Source organism: Aythya marila (genome assembly GCF_965140915.1).
Source record: "Aythya marila genome assembly, chromosome: 5".
Taxonomy (NCBI): Eukaryota; Metazoa; Chordata; class Aves; order Anseriformes; family Anatidae; genus Aythya; species Aythya marila.
In genome coordinates this window covers 17,588,591-17,608,145 of record NC_139046.1, presented here as the reverse complement: position 1 = coordinate 17,608,145, position 19,555 = coordinate 17,588,591, and the positions used below count along the sequence as shown (strand labels likewise).

The following is a 19,555-nucleotide window of genomic DNA, read 5'->3' as shown; positions in this document are numbered from 1 at the left end:
ACTTGCTACATCTTAAGAATTGGGAGGGGAAAAAATATATCTTTGGAGCATGTAAATTTTCCAAAAATAAGTCATGAGGATAGAGATAACATACCCCAAGTCTGCATGTTTTGTTTTTTGTTTTTTTTTTCAGAATGTCTTTCAAAATGTCAATATAGGTGTTCTATATTTTTTTCCAGCTGGTGGTTCCCTTCCATACAGTATACAGACAGCGCAGAAACAGCTGTGGTTGCATACTTATTTTCAGTAAGTTAAACTCTTCTTTGATTTTGTTTTAGACTCTTACATTTAAACTAAAACTTCTGTATGTTTGAGTGTTAAAAGCAAATTAAGTGGCAGTGATAAGAAGCATGGAATCTTTAAACTCCTTAAAATAAAAGCCTCTAAGTACTTATTTGCTGGTCTCATCTCCAAAGTGTGGATAAAACATGATGTTCTTATACCTGCAAAAATACAGAGTACCATTGCAAATGAAACAAGTAGTCGTATTTTGGGTTCTGTAATCTTCTATTTAGGCTTTCCTTCTCTGCATTGGAATCAAGTTACTTTTTTAGTGCAGTTGTGCTTCACTTTTCTACTTATGCCTCACTGTTAACAGGAGTTCAGCTGAGGCACAGCAGCGTTAGGCTTTGTTTGTTTCAAATGGAGCAGTCTTGCTCTAAAAATTCTCAGTTCCTCATGGTAATGCCATCTTTTGTCAAAGGTGTCTGACGTTTTCCATTAAAAGCTTCTATTTTCACTTGCTACTAATTTTTGCCAAACTCTAACCATCTGACAAAACCAGAGCCAGATGTCTCCCTCAGGCTGGATCTTTTTAAAATTTTAATTGTTTTTTTGAGAACAATGGGAAAAGTTGTTTTGTGCAGATCAAAAAAAAAAAAAGTCAAAATCTGGTAACATCTTACAAGACCACTGGTTTCCATTCATTTCACCAGAAACTTTAACTCTTCCAGGCGGAAGCTGTTCCAAGATACTTAGCCCACATTGAAGTACAGCCAGAATTGATGGAGATACTGTAAATATTCAGAGGGCTAGGAATACAACTGCTAGTTGCAGAGAGCATCCCCCATTCTGGAGTGAGCATGATTGCTACTGTGAGCCTTGCTGGCCAATGTCCAGCCTCAGTTCTCCTTCTGTAAGCATATACTTCATAAGAATCTTACTGGAAGAAAACCAATTCTGTTCAATTAGTCTCTTTAGCACACAGAACATTCCTTGGTAATAACATTCATCGTATTATTCCTGTTCAATAAGAACACTCCACATACCTGTCTCATTGAATATATTCATGTCCTTCTCTGGCAGCAAAAGAGCTGTTTTAAATTCATCTGTTGAAGTGGTTGCAAATGACAAGTGGCCCTGCATAATTGGCTCTGTAGTGAGTGTCCAGATGTAGATTCTTATCCTGCAGTAGTAATACAAGACACTGGCACTTGAGGAGAGCCTGCATGTAAGCTGTTAACACAGTGGATGACAAAACATGACAATGCATGGTAGTAACCTGAGAGAGAGAAAAAATAGTAGGTCCTTTTTCAGTAATATTAAATATAAGATAACCTATTTTAAAGACTTGAAGGCTTTGGGCAGTAGAGGAAATAGAAGGAATTTGTCTTTACCTCACTGGAACACAATGCAAAACCATTAAGGAAGTAGGGAACCTACCAGGGTTGAAAGAAGAGAAATACATCATACTTAAAGCAAGGGTGAAGGAATAGCTCCTTTTTAGAAGCACGGAGAGATCTACGGAGTAGGAAAATTGTGGTCTATGTTGTCCTCTAAAGAGGTAGAACCTATGCAAATTTTTATGTCTACGGACCGCTTTTCTTAATTCTTCTAGCAGTTGAGTGTAATATAGCTCTGAATTGTGATTTCTCAGAAGTAATTTCACAAAAGAACAAGATGACTAAACTTAATATCGATTTCATTTTTCTTACCAGAACAGAACAAATGAAAACTAGACTACTCTGTTAAATTAGCTAGTGCATAAGTGGTACAATTGCTCAATTTTTCTTTGATAGAGTGGCTGTCTTTTCCATTCAGTATTACTCATTGATAAGGAGAAACATATAATCCTCAATGATTTCATTACTACTTTTTGCAGCAGTTGATTTTCTTAAGAGTACATAGAACATTGCATTTTAATGCTAATTTTAATTGAGCGATGTTTAATAGCATGTCTTATGTTTATGCAGTTACCTTGTCAAATACTTATTTTCAAAACATTAAAGTTGGCTTGACAAAACCTTGTTTGACTTGTCAGTGACAAGTCTGTAATTGGTTATATTGTCTGTTTTTAGAGCATTGTGTATTCTTTAGGCCTTTAGAGTTTTGAAGAAGAATAATCTCTTCTCAATTTGAAGAACAACAGCCATTCCCTTAACATCATAAAAGATGAGAGATGAAGCATTTACACAGAGGACCTACTGTTCTCTTGTGGTGGAGATTAATGGTATGAGTTCTCTTCACTATGTTCTAGCCTTCTTGCTAGTGTTTCAAGATAGAAAGCCCATTCACTATTTGAAGTTAAGAACTAAATGATGAAAGAGGTGATGTTGTAGAAAATGAGTTATTCATGGCTCTGCTTCTGTGTTGAATGTGTTTTGCATTGGATTTATTTTCAGGATGTTAGGATTACCTGGCTTCCCTGTCTCAGTAGCTCGACTTGAAAAGATGGGGTGGAGGGAAGTTGTGTTTGCTCCTTTACATCATTTGTGCCAGAAATGTCAGGCATTAGTGGTGAATGATATTTTTTGTATGCCTTCCAGCTAAATGCACTGCAATTGCAGTGTCTCTTATTTTCAAACTCAGAAATTTACCAGATAGTAAAACACTTTTTATCACAAATATTAAAACTAATTAAAAAAAAAATACTTCTGAAATACTACAAGTAAATGAAGTGATAATTTGTGAGCATTCTTATCTGTAGTGCTGCACAAATATATTTTGCAAAAAAAAAAAAAAAAAAAAAACAAAACACAAAAAAGCAACAATTATGTGAAACTCAAAGACAGCTATTGGAAAAAGAGAGGGACAGGGCAGGTAAAAACTCTGTGTTTTAAGAGTAGGAAAGTAGAGGGACCCTTCAATTCAATGCTTTGACTTAGTTACACCTAATCATAAATGTATAATTTAAAAAAAACTTTGGACTGAAATGCCACAAAAGACTGAGTAGTAAGTTAGTGATAAAAATTTCAGGAATAGTGTGGTCTGAAGTCAGTTAAGCTAGTAAAATCTTAAAACAGCAAAAAGCTCTCATGTTTTACTGGTCAAATAGTTGATTTAAATCTACCCGTACAACTTTTCCTTACTCACACTTGTGCCTTCAGTTTAGACTATACTGTGACCCATCTAACTGTCAAGAAAATAACTACTTCAAGCTGTGGTTTTGGTCCATAAAGTACATCAAAGCTAGTTTCATTTAACTTACTGTATTTACTGTGAGACTGAATTTTGAGAGATTGAATATGCTGGAAATTTTATTGCAAGATGATACCAGCCCTTTCTGCAATCTCTGCCAGCTACACTGATGAAAAGTTTACAAATCAAAATGTGTTAAGTCAGTTCTACTAGAATTAGCCTCAATTTGTTATATTATTATATGTTCTTTTATTTATTTTTTTTGCCCTCTTCTAAACAACTGATCTCATATCTTCAGGCTTTTTTTTTTTTCAGCTATTTTTTCAGCTATTATCAAAGCATATCTTCAGCTATTTTTTTTTTCTAAAACATGTCAGGACAGTTTCATGATGAAGTTGAAATTTAGCTGTATTAAAAATCAGAAATGCCTGACTGAAACCCCTTCCAATTCATTCAATTTGTCATTCTGGTAAGCAGTTCAGTTACGTGCTTGCTTTTAGGCTGAATTGAGAACATTTCTTAACTACCTCTTTGCTAATAGCGATTTTGCTAAAAGCATCTGAGATTTTCAGTGAGGTAGTAAATAGTATATTACTAAAAAGAACATAATCACTTTCCTCTTCTTATCCATATATATTAGAACTGCCCTACTGAAGGAAGTATGGCCAAAATATATGTTCTCTTATTTTAACTTTCTGGAATACTGGTTTCAATTGCTTTTAGTTACTACAGTAATCTAAGTGCAGTTAGCATTATGTAGGTGGAAGAGAAGTGGTAGTACTGCTAAAATGCAGTACTTAATTGTGTCTTTCTGAGATAAGGAGGTAAGAAGGATTTAGACAGATATTAACTACAAAGATACTGGGATATGGGGAGAGAAATTTGTGTTCAAGTAAGGTATTGAGATGAAAAATCTTTCTTTAAAAAAGGCGTTTCATTGCTGGTTCTATTTCTTCCTGCTTTTCACTTCTATAATCTTACTGGAACATCTTAACTTTCTTTGTGCTTTAAGTTTTCTTCTGCGAAGATGGGAGATAATGTTTGCCTGAACTGCTAGTTGTGAGATGAAAGATGTTAACAATTACTCATGGTATTGTTACATAGTATGTATGATGTGAAATAATGTAATATACTTCTATAGAAGTTTGAGTTCTGTGGGGGACCACTAGTTAGCTGTTTTACATATCTTAGCCTACTCTTCAGAAAACAACTTCAATGTGGTATGCATCAAAATAGAAGTTTTGAGCAGTGTTTCAAGTCTTGCCCTTTCAGAATATTGTGCCAGTTCTGCAAAACGGTGGGTTTTCATCTGAGGATAGGCATGTTAAAGTAACCTAATCTCAACTGCTGAACTGCAAAGCCTATTGACTTACTTGCGTGAAAGTTAGTCCTGAAAGTCAGTTCAAGTAATTCAATCATTCCAGGCCTTCCACTTCCTGAATTTTCTTAGGCTTTTAAATGAACAAAGCTCACTTGAGGTTTATGAGAGCTGATAAATTCTTTTTGATCAACCTTTTAGAAAAGAATGCCAAACTAGTAAAAGAAGATTGTGACAACCAAAACCAGAGCATATTAATTAGTATTACATTCCGAACCTAGGGAAGACAAGTCTCTGGTTTAATGTAGGTGTATTTGGAGGCCCTCTCACTTCCTGATTTTGAGTGAGGGCTAACAGTTAAATGGAAAGTGCTTGTGGACACCATGGTTACACACCTTCAGTTCTGTACATACCTTTACTGGTTACTTGCAGTTGAGTTCTGACAACCAATAATTGATGTTGAATTACCCTAGCAATGGTTTATGGTTTTGAACTGGTTATTGTGTGTGTGTGTATATATATTTAACCTCTACTGTGTTAAGTTCTCAAGTTTCTGAGTGGCTTAGGGGCATAGAGAAGGGAAGAGAAAGGATAGTGTAATTGATCTGCTCCCTGCTTCTACTTTATGTTTAATGCATTGTAATAACTTTGGGGAATTCTGCAAGGCTTAATTTGGTGCCAAGACAAAGCTCATTTGTTTAAAGGCATAACCATTGATTGTCTTCAAAGAAGGAAAATTGGCTGGAAGTTTGGACTTCGTTTCTTGAATGCTGTTTGGAGTGGAAGAATGGAAAACTCTTTAGGGGATTCTAATACACTGAGGAGAACGTCTGTCAGGGTTGTTTGTAGTAAGAAGAATTATCCTGCCTGTTCAGCTTACATTAAGATTGTGGATTTCAAGATTAAAAATTAAGTTTAATGAGGTATTTCAACCTTTTCTGTAAGGTATACAAGTATTAAATGTGGTAAAGAAAGATAGTATCAAAACATGGCATTGTAGCATGGTGAGTATGTGTGCATTTTGTTTTTTAATCAAAACACAGATATCTGAAAAAACATTCATTTTCTTCTGTTTCTCTAGCAAATGGTCAGCAGAAGTCTCGGGTCGAAGTCATGCTATGCCTCACATTAAGACATATATGAGACCCAGTCCTGACTTCAAAAAGATTGCATGGTTTTTAGTTACAAGGTAAATAACTAACTATACACCTCTCACTTTTACATGGCTTCATTTTTTAAGTTCTCATAAATCGCAGGCACAGGTGAGTTACTACTGTAATCATACTGCTATAATTAGTATTAGGAACTTTTGTCAATATATAATGTTTTTTGATACATTCTCAGGGACTTTCTTTTTAGAAAGTCTGAGTCTTTTACAGGTTATTTAAATGAAAGTTTTAGTGGAAACAGAACTGACCTGAAAATAGTTAAGTGTGTATGTACATTTATATATCAATTGTATATCTGCATTCATATACATACACACAAAGTAAGAATATAAATTTTCCATTGTTAAGAAAATGCTTGTAAGAAACAAGATAACGCTACTTAGAAAAGCTAGACTAAAGAATCAGTTGCATCTTGTGAGAACTTAAATGTTAGAGATGCTTTGACTCTGTTCTTAGCATTTCCTGAAAGCACATGCCAAATTTTACGTATTTAGAAGACATGTAAGAAACCCTTAAAAGTACTCCCTTAATGGTGACAACCCAAATTGTTCTCTGGGCTGTAACTTGCAGTATCAGGGTCCAGCATCAATGGAAGTAATAAATACTTTCTAAACCTTGGGCTGAGTTTCTCTAAAACATGCTGGATATGTTGGCTTGTCCGTTGACTGCTACAAAATAGAATGAGTTAAGGTTAAGTTTATCCTTGTGCTGGCTTATTGTTATGAAACATAGATATCTAATATTTGCTGTTTAGATATCTAATAAATGCTGTTTAACTTCAAGTACAGACGATATTCTTACTGCATCTTTTTTTTGCTCCTTTGGATTTCTTAACATGAGGGGAGGATGTGTTACTGTGAATGAAAATGTAGATTTGTTTAATTTCTGGAAAAAAATGACTTTTGTGTAACTATACATACGAAAGCTTATGATGTTTGTATCATTCCTCTTAAAATGTTCAGTTACTTGATTTTTTCTCTATATTCTGGCTTCTTAAATTTCATTGGTTACTGATACTATTGTAGGTTGTAGTATCAGTGATTAAAGTGGTAGTTAAAGGATACAGATGTCATTTAAATGTGATGCTAGTCCACCTGATATAGAAATTCATGGCTATTTTGACTTTTCTTAATGTCTTTTCCCTTCCACCATATGCTACTATCAAAAAACATCTAGTGTGTTTGTTGGTTTAAGTATAATGTTTAGGCTATGTATTATTCTGTAAAAGTAGGTTATGAGAACAGTTCTGTATCTTTCTGGCTCAATGTAGCCAATACTGATGCAGGATTAGTGAGCTGCTGCTGAATAGCATGTTAAAACAAAGATATTCTTACTTGATAATACTTCTGTTTATGAATGTGTCTAAGTACCTTTTGTTCCTAACATTTTGTTCTATGTTTTAACACTTGCAAAAATGTTCTATGCTAAATATCTTATAACTAGTCATAATTTAGTTAGCCTTTAATCTTCTAATGTTGTTATATTGAAGCTATTTACCAATTTTAAGTTCCTTTCTGAAATGCATGGAGAAGATCCCAAAGGCTGAATCTCTTCATATCTCTGTATGAGATGAGCAGGCTTGTATAATTATCTGCATGTATTCCATCAATTCTCTTCTGATTATTGCCCCTGCTGCTCCCACCACACAAATCACTTTTTAGTAAAAATTGGTTTGACTGAAGTGAAGTACTCCTGGTAGAAGTGTTGCTACAGCTGTAGTGCGTTGCTACAGCTTCAGCATTTTTTGCTCTGAAGATTATTCCTTGCTGAAATGCTTTCTCTTTTCAGTGCCAATCTATCTAAAGCAGCGTGGGGAGCTTTGGAGAAAAATGGCACCCAGCTGATGATACGCTCATATGAACTTGGAGTCCTTTTCTTGCCTTCAGCATTTGTAAGTTCATAGTTCGAGTACAAATCCTGGGATTGCTAAGAGTGTGACAGAATAATCTAGTTATGAGCTTCTGTGTTTCCAGGTTAGAAAGCTTGTAGCAAATGGAGTTTGTACGAGTCATTTTTTCAAATAGTAATAGGCTGTTTTCCTGCACAGCAAGTATGGATTTGGTATTGATATGACTTTTGTCATGTTGTTAAAAGGCAGTAATACTTTACAATGCTAATTAATGTTGCTGGTGAGGATGATCAAATCCCTTTCATACTTAAATCTATTCTGAGTGAATATTCACAAGGAAGTGATGTATATGGATTGTAACTTCAAAAACAAATCCTAATTTTAAACTGATTGTTCATGCTTTCTGACATGTATTTGTGAAGCTACATGACTTTCTTCTCATACTTTCTGCTCTGAGGAATAAATTCTCAGATGTGTTGTCTTAAATTCCTATGTTGATTTTAGAGCATCTTTCTAAGAGTCTAGATGCTGAAGTATTTTACTTTCCAAACCTATGACAGCAATCTCAGTATATAGAAAAAAAGTTTTACCCCAAATACACATTTTAGTGTGTGGAGGACTAGGAGACATAAAAATGTTTTAGTGAGACCCAAGACCTATCCAGCTTATATCCAGTCTGAGTGCAGCCTTTTTATGCTATGGGGATTAGCACGATAAACGGTATCTGTTAGCTCTATGGTATGTTCCCTGGGATTTATTTGAAGACTTACAAGAATGAAAATTGTCCAGAGTAAGTTAGTGCCACAACTTGAATTATCTATTAACATGTCAGGTTCCTTACTGAGCTAATTTTGTTGGGTGTTAGCCCACACAGAATCCTGTGGTACTGAGTTCTGTGATTTAATTGTGCATTTTACTTGAAAAATGGATGACTTCTTGTTTTTCTCTCTTAAATTTGGTGCCTGATAGTAGGGAGATATGAGTTTGCTAATGCTGCTTACTGCTTCTTTCTTGTGAACCTATTGGTACCAAAATGTTATTAACAGTATTTAGTCTATGATCAGAAGCCATTCAAACTTTTTTCTTGGTGAAACTTATACTTTTCTGGAGAACAAATGGCAAATTTCTCTGAAAGAGTTTGTATGCCAAAAATCCTCAAACATTTTCTGAAGAATATGTATTTCACAGAATCACAGAATTTCTAGGTTGGAAGAGACCTCAAGATCATCGAGTCCAACCTCTGACCTAACACTAACAGTCCCCACTAAACTATATCCCTAAGCTCTACATCTAAACGTCTTTTAAAGACCTCCAGGGATGGTGACTCCACCACTTCCCTGGGCAGCCTGTTCCAATGTCTAACAACCCTTTTGGTAAAGAAGTTCTTCCTAAGATCCAACCTAAAACTCCCCTGGCTCAACTTTAGCCCATTCCCCCTCGTCCTGTCACCAGGCACGTGGGAGAACAGACCAACCTCCACCTCGCTACAGCCTCCTTTAAGGTACCTGTAGAGAGCGATAAGGTCGCCCCTGAGCCTCCTTTTCTCCAGGCTGAACAATCCCAGCTCCCTCATGTTTTGTCACTTCTGTTGATCAGTAATGTACTCCCAAATGAATATCTGCTAATGTTATAACTTCATAGAAATACTTACTTACCATAACTATATATATATAATTTTATTGTCTCCTAAACTTGTCATACTAAGATTTGGTAGTTTACGGCTGTAGCTCCACTGACACTTGAGGCATTTATGTAGTGGTGTGGTCTTCGTCTCAGATGGATACTGAATCTTACGTTCTCAAGCTTGGTTTCTGTGGAATACAACTTTTAGATAATGTGGATTGGTTAGAGACTGAAACAAGAATATCCTATTGACTACCTATAGCAGGAAGCGTTGGTAACATAATAATGAAAGGTTGCGCAAAAAAATTGCTTAAACTTCCTGCACAAAAGCAACTGACATCAAGGGATAAAATAATACTCTAAGAAGTTGGCTGCGGTTATCTCCAGATGCTGCTGAGCAAATAACTTGCTTGTGGCAGTGAAATGATTGTACTTCTGTGGACTTTTTAAACTTAATGATGATAGCTGATCAGTAGATCAAGCAGTCATTCTATATAAAATTGACATTCTTGTTCTGACTCATGTTTTCCATGCATTGCTAGCTTTTTGAAAACATATTTCAAATGGGTAGAAAGTCGGTAATAAAGTTAACATAAGTCTCTTTACCAAGAATGACTGGACCTGTAGGCTTTAAAAAACAAATCTGAGAATATTTGGCTTGCATGCCATCCTGAACCTTCAGTTCTATATGGAATTTCTTGCACATGGACCAGGAGAAGGAGGATTGCCAGAATATCTTTTAGAGGGCTAAAATTTATGGAGGAAAAATCTTGAAGTTTCTTCCCTACTCCTAAAATCATAGTAGTTTTAATGCCTGTGTTCCTTTTCATGAGTTTTTTCTCTAACTCAGTTTCATTAAAATCAATCTTTTTTTTGTTGAAAATAAATGTATGTTTAGGGGCATTTAATAATCAGAAAGATAAATATTTTTGAAGCACTCAAATACTGTAATATTTCAGCAATCTGAAGTTAACAATTTACTTTATTTGCGAGTTAGTTTGACCTTTCTACTGTTAAACGCCCAGAAGTATGAAAAGTCATTTAAACCAAAATTATTAAAGCTTTTGTTTCTGCTTGCAGGCTAGTCATAGCAGTTGGAACAAACGTTATTTAGTCATTTGTTAAGAGACTGAAAATTACTAAAAATAGAAGTGTATTTTTATTCTTATGTTGTATCAAAAAGACATTTAAGTTTGTCAAAGCAAAGTTTACTGATGATTAAAAACACATTGAATATTCATTAAGCATCTGCTCCAGCAGAAGCCTATGGGCCTGTTTACACAGAAAATTCAGTTAGTTCACTATAAATCCCATGTGAGCACTCTACTAGTAATGACAACTAGAAGAACTGTTTCAATAAATATTCATGGGTGAGCAATTCATAACGAAGCCCAAGTTTTGTGGTCATTGGGAGGGGAGGAGAGAGAAGACATTAGGACTGCTTTCTCTCCGTTTGACAAACTACTTCCCTCTGTTTAGGAACTGGAGAGAATTCTGTTCAGTTGAGGGAAGGTTATATTGCTTTGAATTTTCTTTGAAGGCTTTTCATTAGTTTTGGTCATATTCTTTGTTCATGTACACTCTAAATTTGTTTATAAAATGAATGCAGGAGAACACTGTAGAATGTTCAAGCACAAATACAGACTGGGCTGAGAATGGATTGAAAGCGGCTCCTTGGAGAAGGACCTGGGGGTGTTTGAGAAGCTCAACATGAGCCAGCAACGTGTGTTTGCAGCCCATAAAGCCAACTGTATTCTGGGCTGCATCCAAAGGAGTGTAGCCAGCAGGGTGAGGGAAGTGACTGTCCACCTCTGCTCTTGTGAGATCCCACCTGGAGCTCTGTGTTGAGCTCTGGGGCCCCCTGCACCAGAAGGACATGGACCTACTAGAATGAGCCCAGAGGAGGGCCACAAAGATGATCAAGGGGCTGGAGCACCTCTCCTGTGAAGGCAGGCTGAAAGTTGGGATTGTTGAGCCTGGAGAACAGAAAGCTCCAGGGAGACTTTACAAGCAGCCTTTCAGTACCTAAAGGGGGCTACAGGAAAGCTGGGGGGGGACTCTGTAAGGGAGTGCAGTGATAGGACAAGGAGTATAATGGTTTTAAACTAAAAGAGGGCAGGTTTAGATTAGATATTAGAAGGAAGCTTTTCATTCAGAGGGTGGTGAGGCACTGGCACAGGTTGCCCAGAGAAGCTGTGGATGCCCCATCCCTGGAGGTGTTCAAGGCCAGGTTGGTGGGGCTTTGGGCAACCTGGTCCGGTGGCAGTTACCGCTGCCAATGGCAGGGGTTTGGAATTAGATGATCTCTAAGGTCCCTTCCAAACCATTCTCTGATTTGATGTGTAAAAGTCCTTGATTTAAGATAATGGGTATTCTGTTTTGCTTTTTGATCACCCTTTTGGTAAAGGCAACAAGATGTTCCCTTTCCCTCAGTTCCAATCACCACTGTGTTCAAAAGATCAAGTTTTCCATTCTTTATTATCAAATATTGCTCTGATTTTTTTTTTTTTTTTTGCTATTAGTTAATGCAGCAAGCAGTGTGGAGACTTCCTGCAGTACAGAAGAATCACTGCTGAAAGTTCAAGTTGGACCAACAAATAAGGGGTTGCAAAATGTTTGTCTTGTGATGTTTGTAGTAGCAAAAGGGAGGGAGAATTAATAATTGCACTGGAGCAATTAACAAACTAGTCTCATAGTATGCCTCTAAGGTTCTATCAGATTGATTAGATAAGCGGGATTTGTCCATTGTAAATCCATTCCAGTGCTCCTAATATCTGATTGTTGTGGCTTTCCCTTATAGCTTTAAGGCTGTAGTAGTTATGCTGCTTTATCCTTGGAACTTTGTCAACCTTACTTCCAAATTCTGTACTGAAGTTCTAGTTTTCATCTTGGGAGCATCCACCTTCTCTGCCCATAAGACAAATTGTCATGAAAAATGCAGCTACTGTGTTTCGTTGTGATTTTAAGTGGAAAATAAATGTTAAATTTAGTATAGACAGTGTCAAATTGTGAAATTTAGGGGCCAGTATTTTTAAAACTGAATTTTCACTTGTATACCATACATGGAAGTATAAACAAGTTGCTTTTTGGGGAGAGGTAGGAGTGGGTAGGAATGAAGAGGGGTTGTTTAGGAACCTGCTAGCTTTCCAAGAGTGCTGAAACACAGATATCAGGAGGATGAGTCACTACCAACAAGTGAATGAGTACTGCTTGAAACAAATCTAACTGTAGGCATCAAGGATTTTGAATCCTTGGCTGATGGTTTTTTATTATTGCAGTGTGAATTTATCCTTAGGATGCATGCATAAGACAAACTATTTTTGGTTTTCAGATATGAGATTAATGCATGCAAGATGTTTTTTGAGAATTCCCAGCTGACAGTTATAGCAGCAGAGTTCTGTGAAATGCTGGGACTGTCCAAGAACTGGAGGTAATACAGAGCTACGATAAGTAGTAAGATTACTATGCTAGCAGTGTCCACGCTAGTTTAAGGTTTCCTCAGGCATACCTGTACAAGTTGCTGCTGCTATGGTGATGTGCCATTCAGTAAGTGCATTTGTAATATTTCAGTAGACAGAGATGCTTTTGGCAATTGTTTTCCTTCCATGCAGCTTCAGGATTCAGTATTTCTAGAAGATGGGTCCAAATACCTTGAGATGAGAGCTAATGTAGTATCCATAACTTGAGGTAACTTACTTCAAGGCTGTTTTCCAGCCAGGTGACGCTGGATTCTCTTAGAAGAGGATCTGACCCTTGTGATCCCCATCTGTCAAAAATCATTCACTTCAATGGTATCATTAACCTTTAGAGATCAGAATTACTGTCTGTTGGCCCCATTCTTTATTATCAAAGTTTTTGGAAGGCTTGTGGAAGTTTCATACCTACATTCAATAAAAGAGTAAGCCATCTCAAAACTCAGTGGCCAAAAGCAGATGCTTATGGAAACATACAACGGGTATGTATATGGTAATTTCTCTGAAAGTTTCCTGAGTTAGAGGCAATATAACATCTTCTGTTAAATGCCTCTAAGCTCCTGGCATTCACAGCATGCTGTAGCTGAGTTTAACACTGTCACAGGAAGCACAGTGTTTTGAAACGGGTTTCATTTGATGTCTTTCTCATCTTATACTGGAAGAGGCAATAAATGTGATCCCTATTCACTCTTTCCATGCCACTCCTTCTGTAGGCTGTTATATTTTTCTAGGATGAAGAGTCCTAAACCTGCTCAAGCAAATGAGAAAGCTGTTCATCCAAAATTGACAGAAATGTGTATACATGAGAAACATATGTCTAATATCATACTTCATTATAAATTCTGGTTTGATTTTATGTTGAGTAGTGTGGTTAAAATATATGCAATATAAAGGTGGTTCATGCAAGGAAATGCAATACTTCCTACAGACCTCTCAGCTTTCTTCTTAAATTGCAAAAGCAAACATGCTCCTGTACAGGTGGCTGTACTGAAATCTGTCAGCATTCATGAGATGGTTTCATGTTTGAGTTTCAGACCTCAGAATGTTATTTCATTGCAGCTGTCTTTCCTTTCCTTACTGGGAAACACTAGTGGAGACACCTTGATAACAAGGAGGTAGCTGTGGAATCAAATATCTATACTTGCTTTAATGCCCATTAAATCATCTGATACTCAAGTTGCTATGCTTAATTTGTTAATCTATTGTATGTATATGCCCTGCAGTTAACTATGCATTACAGATTTTCTTAGACAACTTAGTTTGTTGTGAAGACTTCTGTTGGTTCAGTATGGTTTTAACATACTACGTGTTAGAGTAGTCTGATTTAGATGAAGATAATGGAGAGAGAAATAGACTAACACATTTCTAGAAACTTTTTAAAGTTCATCATTAGAAATATCCAGAATAAAATGAGACAAAGTGATTTGAAACAACTAGAGCATTCCTACATCAAGAGACTCAGTACACTCTAGCTGTTGGAATGCCAATTTAACACTGCCAATTCCTGATAATTCTGTTTCTTCAGGCTGTTTCATGCAGTTTGGTTGTAGTTAGTGACACCGATTTTGATAGCTATGACTTGCATACCACACATTTAATATTTTTAACCCTAAAATAACTGCTAGCTCTCCAACGTCTACTTTCTGTTTTCTGCTGAATACAAGCTTGGAAGTAGATTGCTTCTTCATTGCCATCTTTTGACTGCCAGCATTTTTTTTTTTTTGTCTCTTTTTCCAAACGCTTTCCAGCACTTATGCTTTGAGGTTGGGTATTGGCCTGGTGTACAAATCCAGACTTACAGAAATATGTTGAATGGTTGTTCTCAACACAGCTGCAGCTGTCATCATTTACAATTTTAGTGTTTAGTGAAAAATCAGCTGATGCAGACATTAGATCATAAGCTTATATTGATTTTGAAAAGTAATGTTTATAGAGTCACAGGTCGTGTCTTCTATTGGAACTGCATTTCTCCTGCATTTCACTTTTTATCTCTGTTTCTTGCCTCATATCTTCATTGTCATTCACGTTCAAGGTTGCTCTTTCAGCTGCTGGGGGTTTCTTTCCAAAGGTTGGAATAACTCAAATCTTTAACACACAAAATGTTGAAAGAAGCCCTTCACCTAATGGTATGGAGTTGTTCTGAGAAGCATGTTAAAATCCTCTAAGGATTGGAAAAGCAGAGTCTTCCACAGTGGTAGCTTCTGTGTCTGATAAGGTTGGAAGATAAACTGAGCTTAACTAGCCCAAAATGTTTGTGGAATACTTAAATCTTTTAAAAGGAATGCTGAAGAACGTGGTACTAGCAAGCGAGCTTCTGGAAATAAAACCTCAAAGAAAGAAATATCGTAATCGTGATTAAACTGAGAGGTTACCTGTTACTGCTACTTAGTGGTATCAGATACTATAATTACAGATAAAAGATCAGTACAGACATCTAACAGTAATACTTCAGATTCTGAAATGCCATATTGATGGCAAATATTGACCAACTGGTAAAGAATAAAATCGTTTCATAATTCTCTGCAGAGAGGATTATGAGCTCAATCTGGATTAGACAGTAGTCAATCATGTTTGTGTGTGAGCAGAACTGAACAGCTTTTGCTGAATTCAGACTGAACTAAAGCAACCTCAGTCATTGCTTGATTTAGACCAAGCTTAATTTGCAAAGTAATGTAGGAGTACCATTTCCCCTGTCAGTTTCTGGTTTCAAGTGAAGTACTATTCCGTATCGAATGAAATAAAATTCTTAATGCAATTTAGATTGTTTAAATATGTTCCATATAGAATTAAATATAAAATCTTGTTTTACCCATGTTGTATGTGGAATTCAGGATATTAAAACTTGGTACTTTATTCTCCATTTTATTCTCCATTTTCCCGTTCTTCCTCCCAGTGCCTATTTCATCAATGTATGATGTTAAGGTACTAGGAAAACCCACAGCAGTATCTGAAATTCTGTAACTACAAAAAAAAAAACAAAAACAAAAAACATGCTTTTGCAACTGAGAAATACATCTCTTAACACTTCAAAATTTATTGCTTTGAGCAGCAGTGTCAGAGAACAAAATACAGCTGTAGAGGAAACATTCTGGAAGAACAGGGTATGTCTGAGGGTAAAAACTTAGACGCAAGGCAGCATATTTCTTCAGGCAAGGTCCTGCTGGTTGGTTTTTGGAAGCAGCAATGAGAGCTGTCAACATCCAGGAAATGTTCAAAACAGACAAAATACGTGAGTAGTTTCAATTTCTGTGTGATCTTCTGTGTGAAGATAGACATATGAGAGTTGTTTTTGAAAGCATGTGAATCTCCTCAGAGAGCCTTGTTGAGGAATGTATTCTGTAACCTAGGCTTTTACTCCAGGATGTTTTTGAGGAAAACTTCTAGATCTCTTTTCTTAGAGAGAGATCATCCATTCAGAAGAGATATGGGTTAAATTCTGATAGAATGGTTTTGTGATGGAATCCAATGGGGGTGGGGGTTAGTATCAGAAAGATAATACTCAGAAGTGGGGAGAATATAGATGGTGACTGAGGAAGAGCAAGGAAGAGGAAAGTGAAGGTGTAGAACAAGAACAAAGCAAAGAGCTTGAAAAGAAACACTTAAGTAATAATAGAACAAAGAGTAGAAGAAATAGAAGAAATGAAGCAGAAGCAAAAACAGTGAGGGGGAGGGAGGCAACAAAAGAAATCTGGATAACAAAAGGAAATGAGATTACAAATGTACTACGAACACCATACGAACAACATATAGCGTAGAACATATGCTATATGTTCTATGGTGTATTTTCTTTCATATTTTGTGAAAAACACCTAATACACTGAACTTCGGAGTGGAATAGATGTGTTATTGCTCTTCATATTTGAATTGGCTGAGATTACCAAGTGTGTATGTGGAGTCCAAGTAGCTGTTCCATCTGCTTTGATGGCAGTGATTATTAAAACTTAAAACTCATGGTGCCAGGCAATACTTGTCTAGCTTCAATGCTCTTGGTCAGACGTGTCTCTCAAGTACACTGTAGAAAAAGGACCAACTCATGAAACACCAGAGACACTGTCTACTATTCCATATTTCTCTATTAGCTGTATGTGGAAAATGAGAGCTTACAGATAACTGGTTTCTGTGACTTGATTTCCTCATTTTAGTTTGCAATTAAAATGTCAACTTATGATTAGTTTATAAGGCTGCTCATCACCCACCTTCTCCACCAAATGAAACCTAACTACTGTGGTTTGTACAAAAATGCTGTCCCCCTACCACCTCATTTACACAACTCATGCACTTTACGACCTATAGCATCCCTTGTGTATTTCATATGCTCTACTACAGAAGATGGTAAACATGGTTATTTGCATTTTATATGAAATTTCTATCTATTCCTGAGTGACTGCAACATCATTGGAGGTAAAGCTGTACAACTTGATTGTTGCATTTTTTCTAAGTAGTTTTGAATTTTTTTATTATTCAGTCAATCTCTTACAATTTGTGAGCTTTTAAAAATTTACACATCTCTGTGTTGGTATATTTTGAACATAGTACTTGTATGTAAAAGCTAATCTCTACAAGAGACTGGTTTTAAAGAAGACTTTATCAAAATTTCACTGACTTGAAAGGCATAAGAAAGAGAAGTTAAAACAGATTTTGGTTCGCATAGTCCTTTAGCATGGTCCTTGTTTCTTTCTCCTGTTCTTTCATTGAAAATGAAGTGTGTGGTTTTTTTTTTTTTTTTTTTTTTTTACCTAGTCCTTGAAGTAGTTCATAGCATTTCTTTGTAACTAGTGATTTCCAGTTGCTTTGGGTCACAAGGCAAAATAAGCATCTAAGGGAATTTCTTTGAATGACTTGCAAGGACTGCTGTGGTGTGGCTTGACATTGTCTTTGGTAGCTCTCCCTTTTGTCTATTATGCTTCTAGAGTATCAAAGGAAAGGGGAAAGGCTGCTTTGTTTCCCTTGCTTTCTGTGGTCATATGAATATTGTTTTCTGACTTACAATGATAACTTTAGCTAAAATAAAACTTTATATTGTAAAAAAGTAAAACCATAGGCAGGGCTATCAATTCAGTCATTTATACTTGAATAAAATAGAATTACTTAGTCATAATTAAGAATCTTGCTTGTACTTTAACAATCTTAGTCTAGTAAAACTTGAACAAATGGGTCCTGTGGCTCAAGAGTATAAGTTGATACTCAGACTTTCGTGGGGGGAAAACTACACTTGTTTAGGAATGCATTTGAAATTATTTTTAAAAAGCTTTGTAGCCTTTAAACTTCTGGTCTGTTCTACTTAAATTGTACTTGATTGGCAATATACTAATAGAATCTCAACATTAGAGATTGCTTTTAATTCATTACAACTGATGAATGGGTTCCCATTCCTGTTAAAAAGTGGCTAAGAGATATAATCTGCCAAAGTTACTTGAATTGCTTTAAATCCATTTGCCCTTGTACCATGTTTCATTGTAGCATGTTCTTTTGCAGTTCTTAATGTGTAATCTGACTTTGAAATCTGCTGTCAAACCCTAATAGCATGAAATCTTTGTGCAAGCAGTTTTAAATCTACACTAAGTCTTTTTGCTGCTCGTGAATGGTGTTATACAACCTAACTGAAAAGCATGAAGTTTGAAGACTTTATCAGGTTGAATCTTAATTTGGTTAGCAAAACACATCAAGCATCTAACCAATAGGTTAGTGATGAAACTAAACAGTAAAGAGAATTTTTAAAGCTCTTCCCTTTAGTTAAATATTATAGACCAAATGCATAATAATCTTTGATTAAAATTCAATTCCAGTGTCCATAAGCATGTTTGTGAAAGCAGCAACATTTTGTATTAGGATATGTTGCCCCTATGGTACTATGAAAGACTTTATGCAGTTTGGGGAAGGAACTGCTCACACAAGCAAGATCACAAGCCTGAAACAAATTGGTAGGGATGTATGGGACTGAGAAGGTAGATTATATCCACCACCGAGTTCTTAGGACAAAGTGCTCTAGTAAGCATCTCATCTCAGTAATGGAAGCACAAAACTTTTTGTTCATTGAAATATTGTTATTGGGAAAGACAAACCTAATTAACAATAGATTCTTCCCCCCCCCAAAAAAAAAAAAAAAAAAGCATGCCTCTTTTCTGTGTGTTTACCTTCCTTCATAGGGTTTGGAAAAAGGTTACTTCCGTGTGAGAGGGAAAACACTTTCAGAAGGTAATGATTCAGCAACGTCTTTTCCTGTACCTTTTGACCTGCCACCAGAACGGTATGGAAGCAAAGGTAAGATGTGACTTCAGAAGAAAAGTAGGTGTATTATATAGAGTCAAACTAATCTGAGTAACTCTTAAGTCACTTCAATTTATGTTATATTCCAGAGCTTTATTTTAACATTGTTGTGGTTTGACTGTATATTTAAAACGTTATCACTCCCACATTCTGGCTAAAACTTTGAAGAAAGCAGGTAGAAAGCAGTTTACATGCTTTTGGTTCCAAATTTTCTTTATTGTTATTTAGGTTTTGGATGGATTGATCTTGTCTTTTTTCATGCTAGTAGCAGTAGTCATACCTGCATTAACTAGTTCAGTGGCTGGTCTTGTCTCTTTTTGTTTTACCTTCAATAGGACTTTAGATCTGCTCTCGTAAGACTTGCAGGAATGTGATGCATGTTATTCTTATAATTTGCAAAGATAGCTTATCTGCTTTAAGAGCTTTCTGCATTCTTTTATTAAGAAAAGAATTAAGCTAAAAGTATTAAGTGGTATTCTAGCTTTCCCGGGGAGAGAGG

The 19,555-nt window shown here is 36.1% G+C and overlaps 1 protein-coding gene across 2 annotated transcripts in view; it reads left to right on the top strand.

The window, feature by feature from the left end:
- Positions 1-19,555, top strand: part of TDP1 (tyrosyl-DNA phosphodiesterase 1) — a 42,222-nt gene that overhangs the window by 16,469 nt on the left and 6,198 nt on the right. For both annotated transcript variants that reach the window (XM_082761904.1, XM_082761903.1), the window contains exons 12-15: positions 180-246; positions 5,757-5,864; positions 7,633-7,735; positions 18,936-19,050. In XM_082761904.1, coding sequence (XP_082618030.1) covers positions 180-246; positions 5,757-5,864; positions 7,633-7,735; positions 18,936-19,050 — 393 coding nt within the window. The remainder of the gene's footprint in view (positions 1-179; positions 247-5,756; positions 5,865-7,632; positions 7,736-18,935; positions 19,051-19,555) is intronic.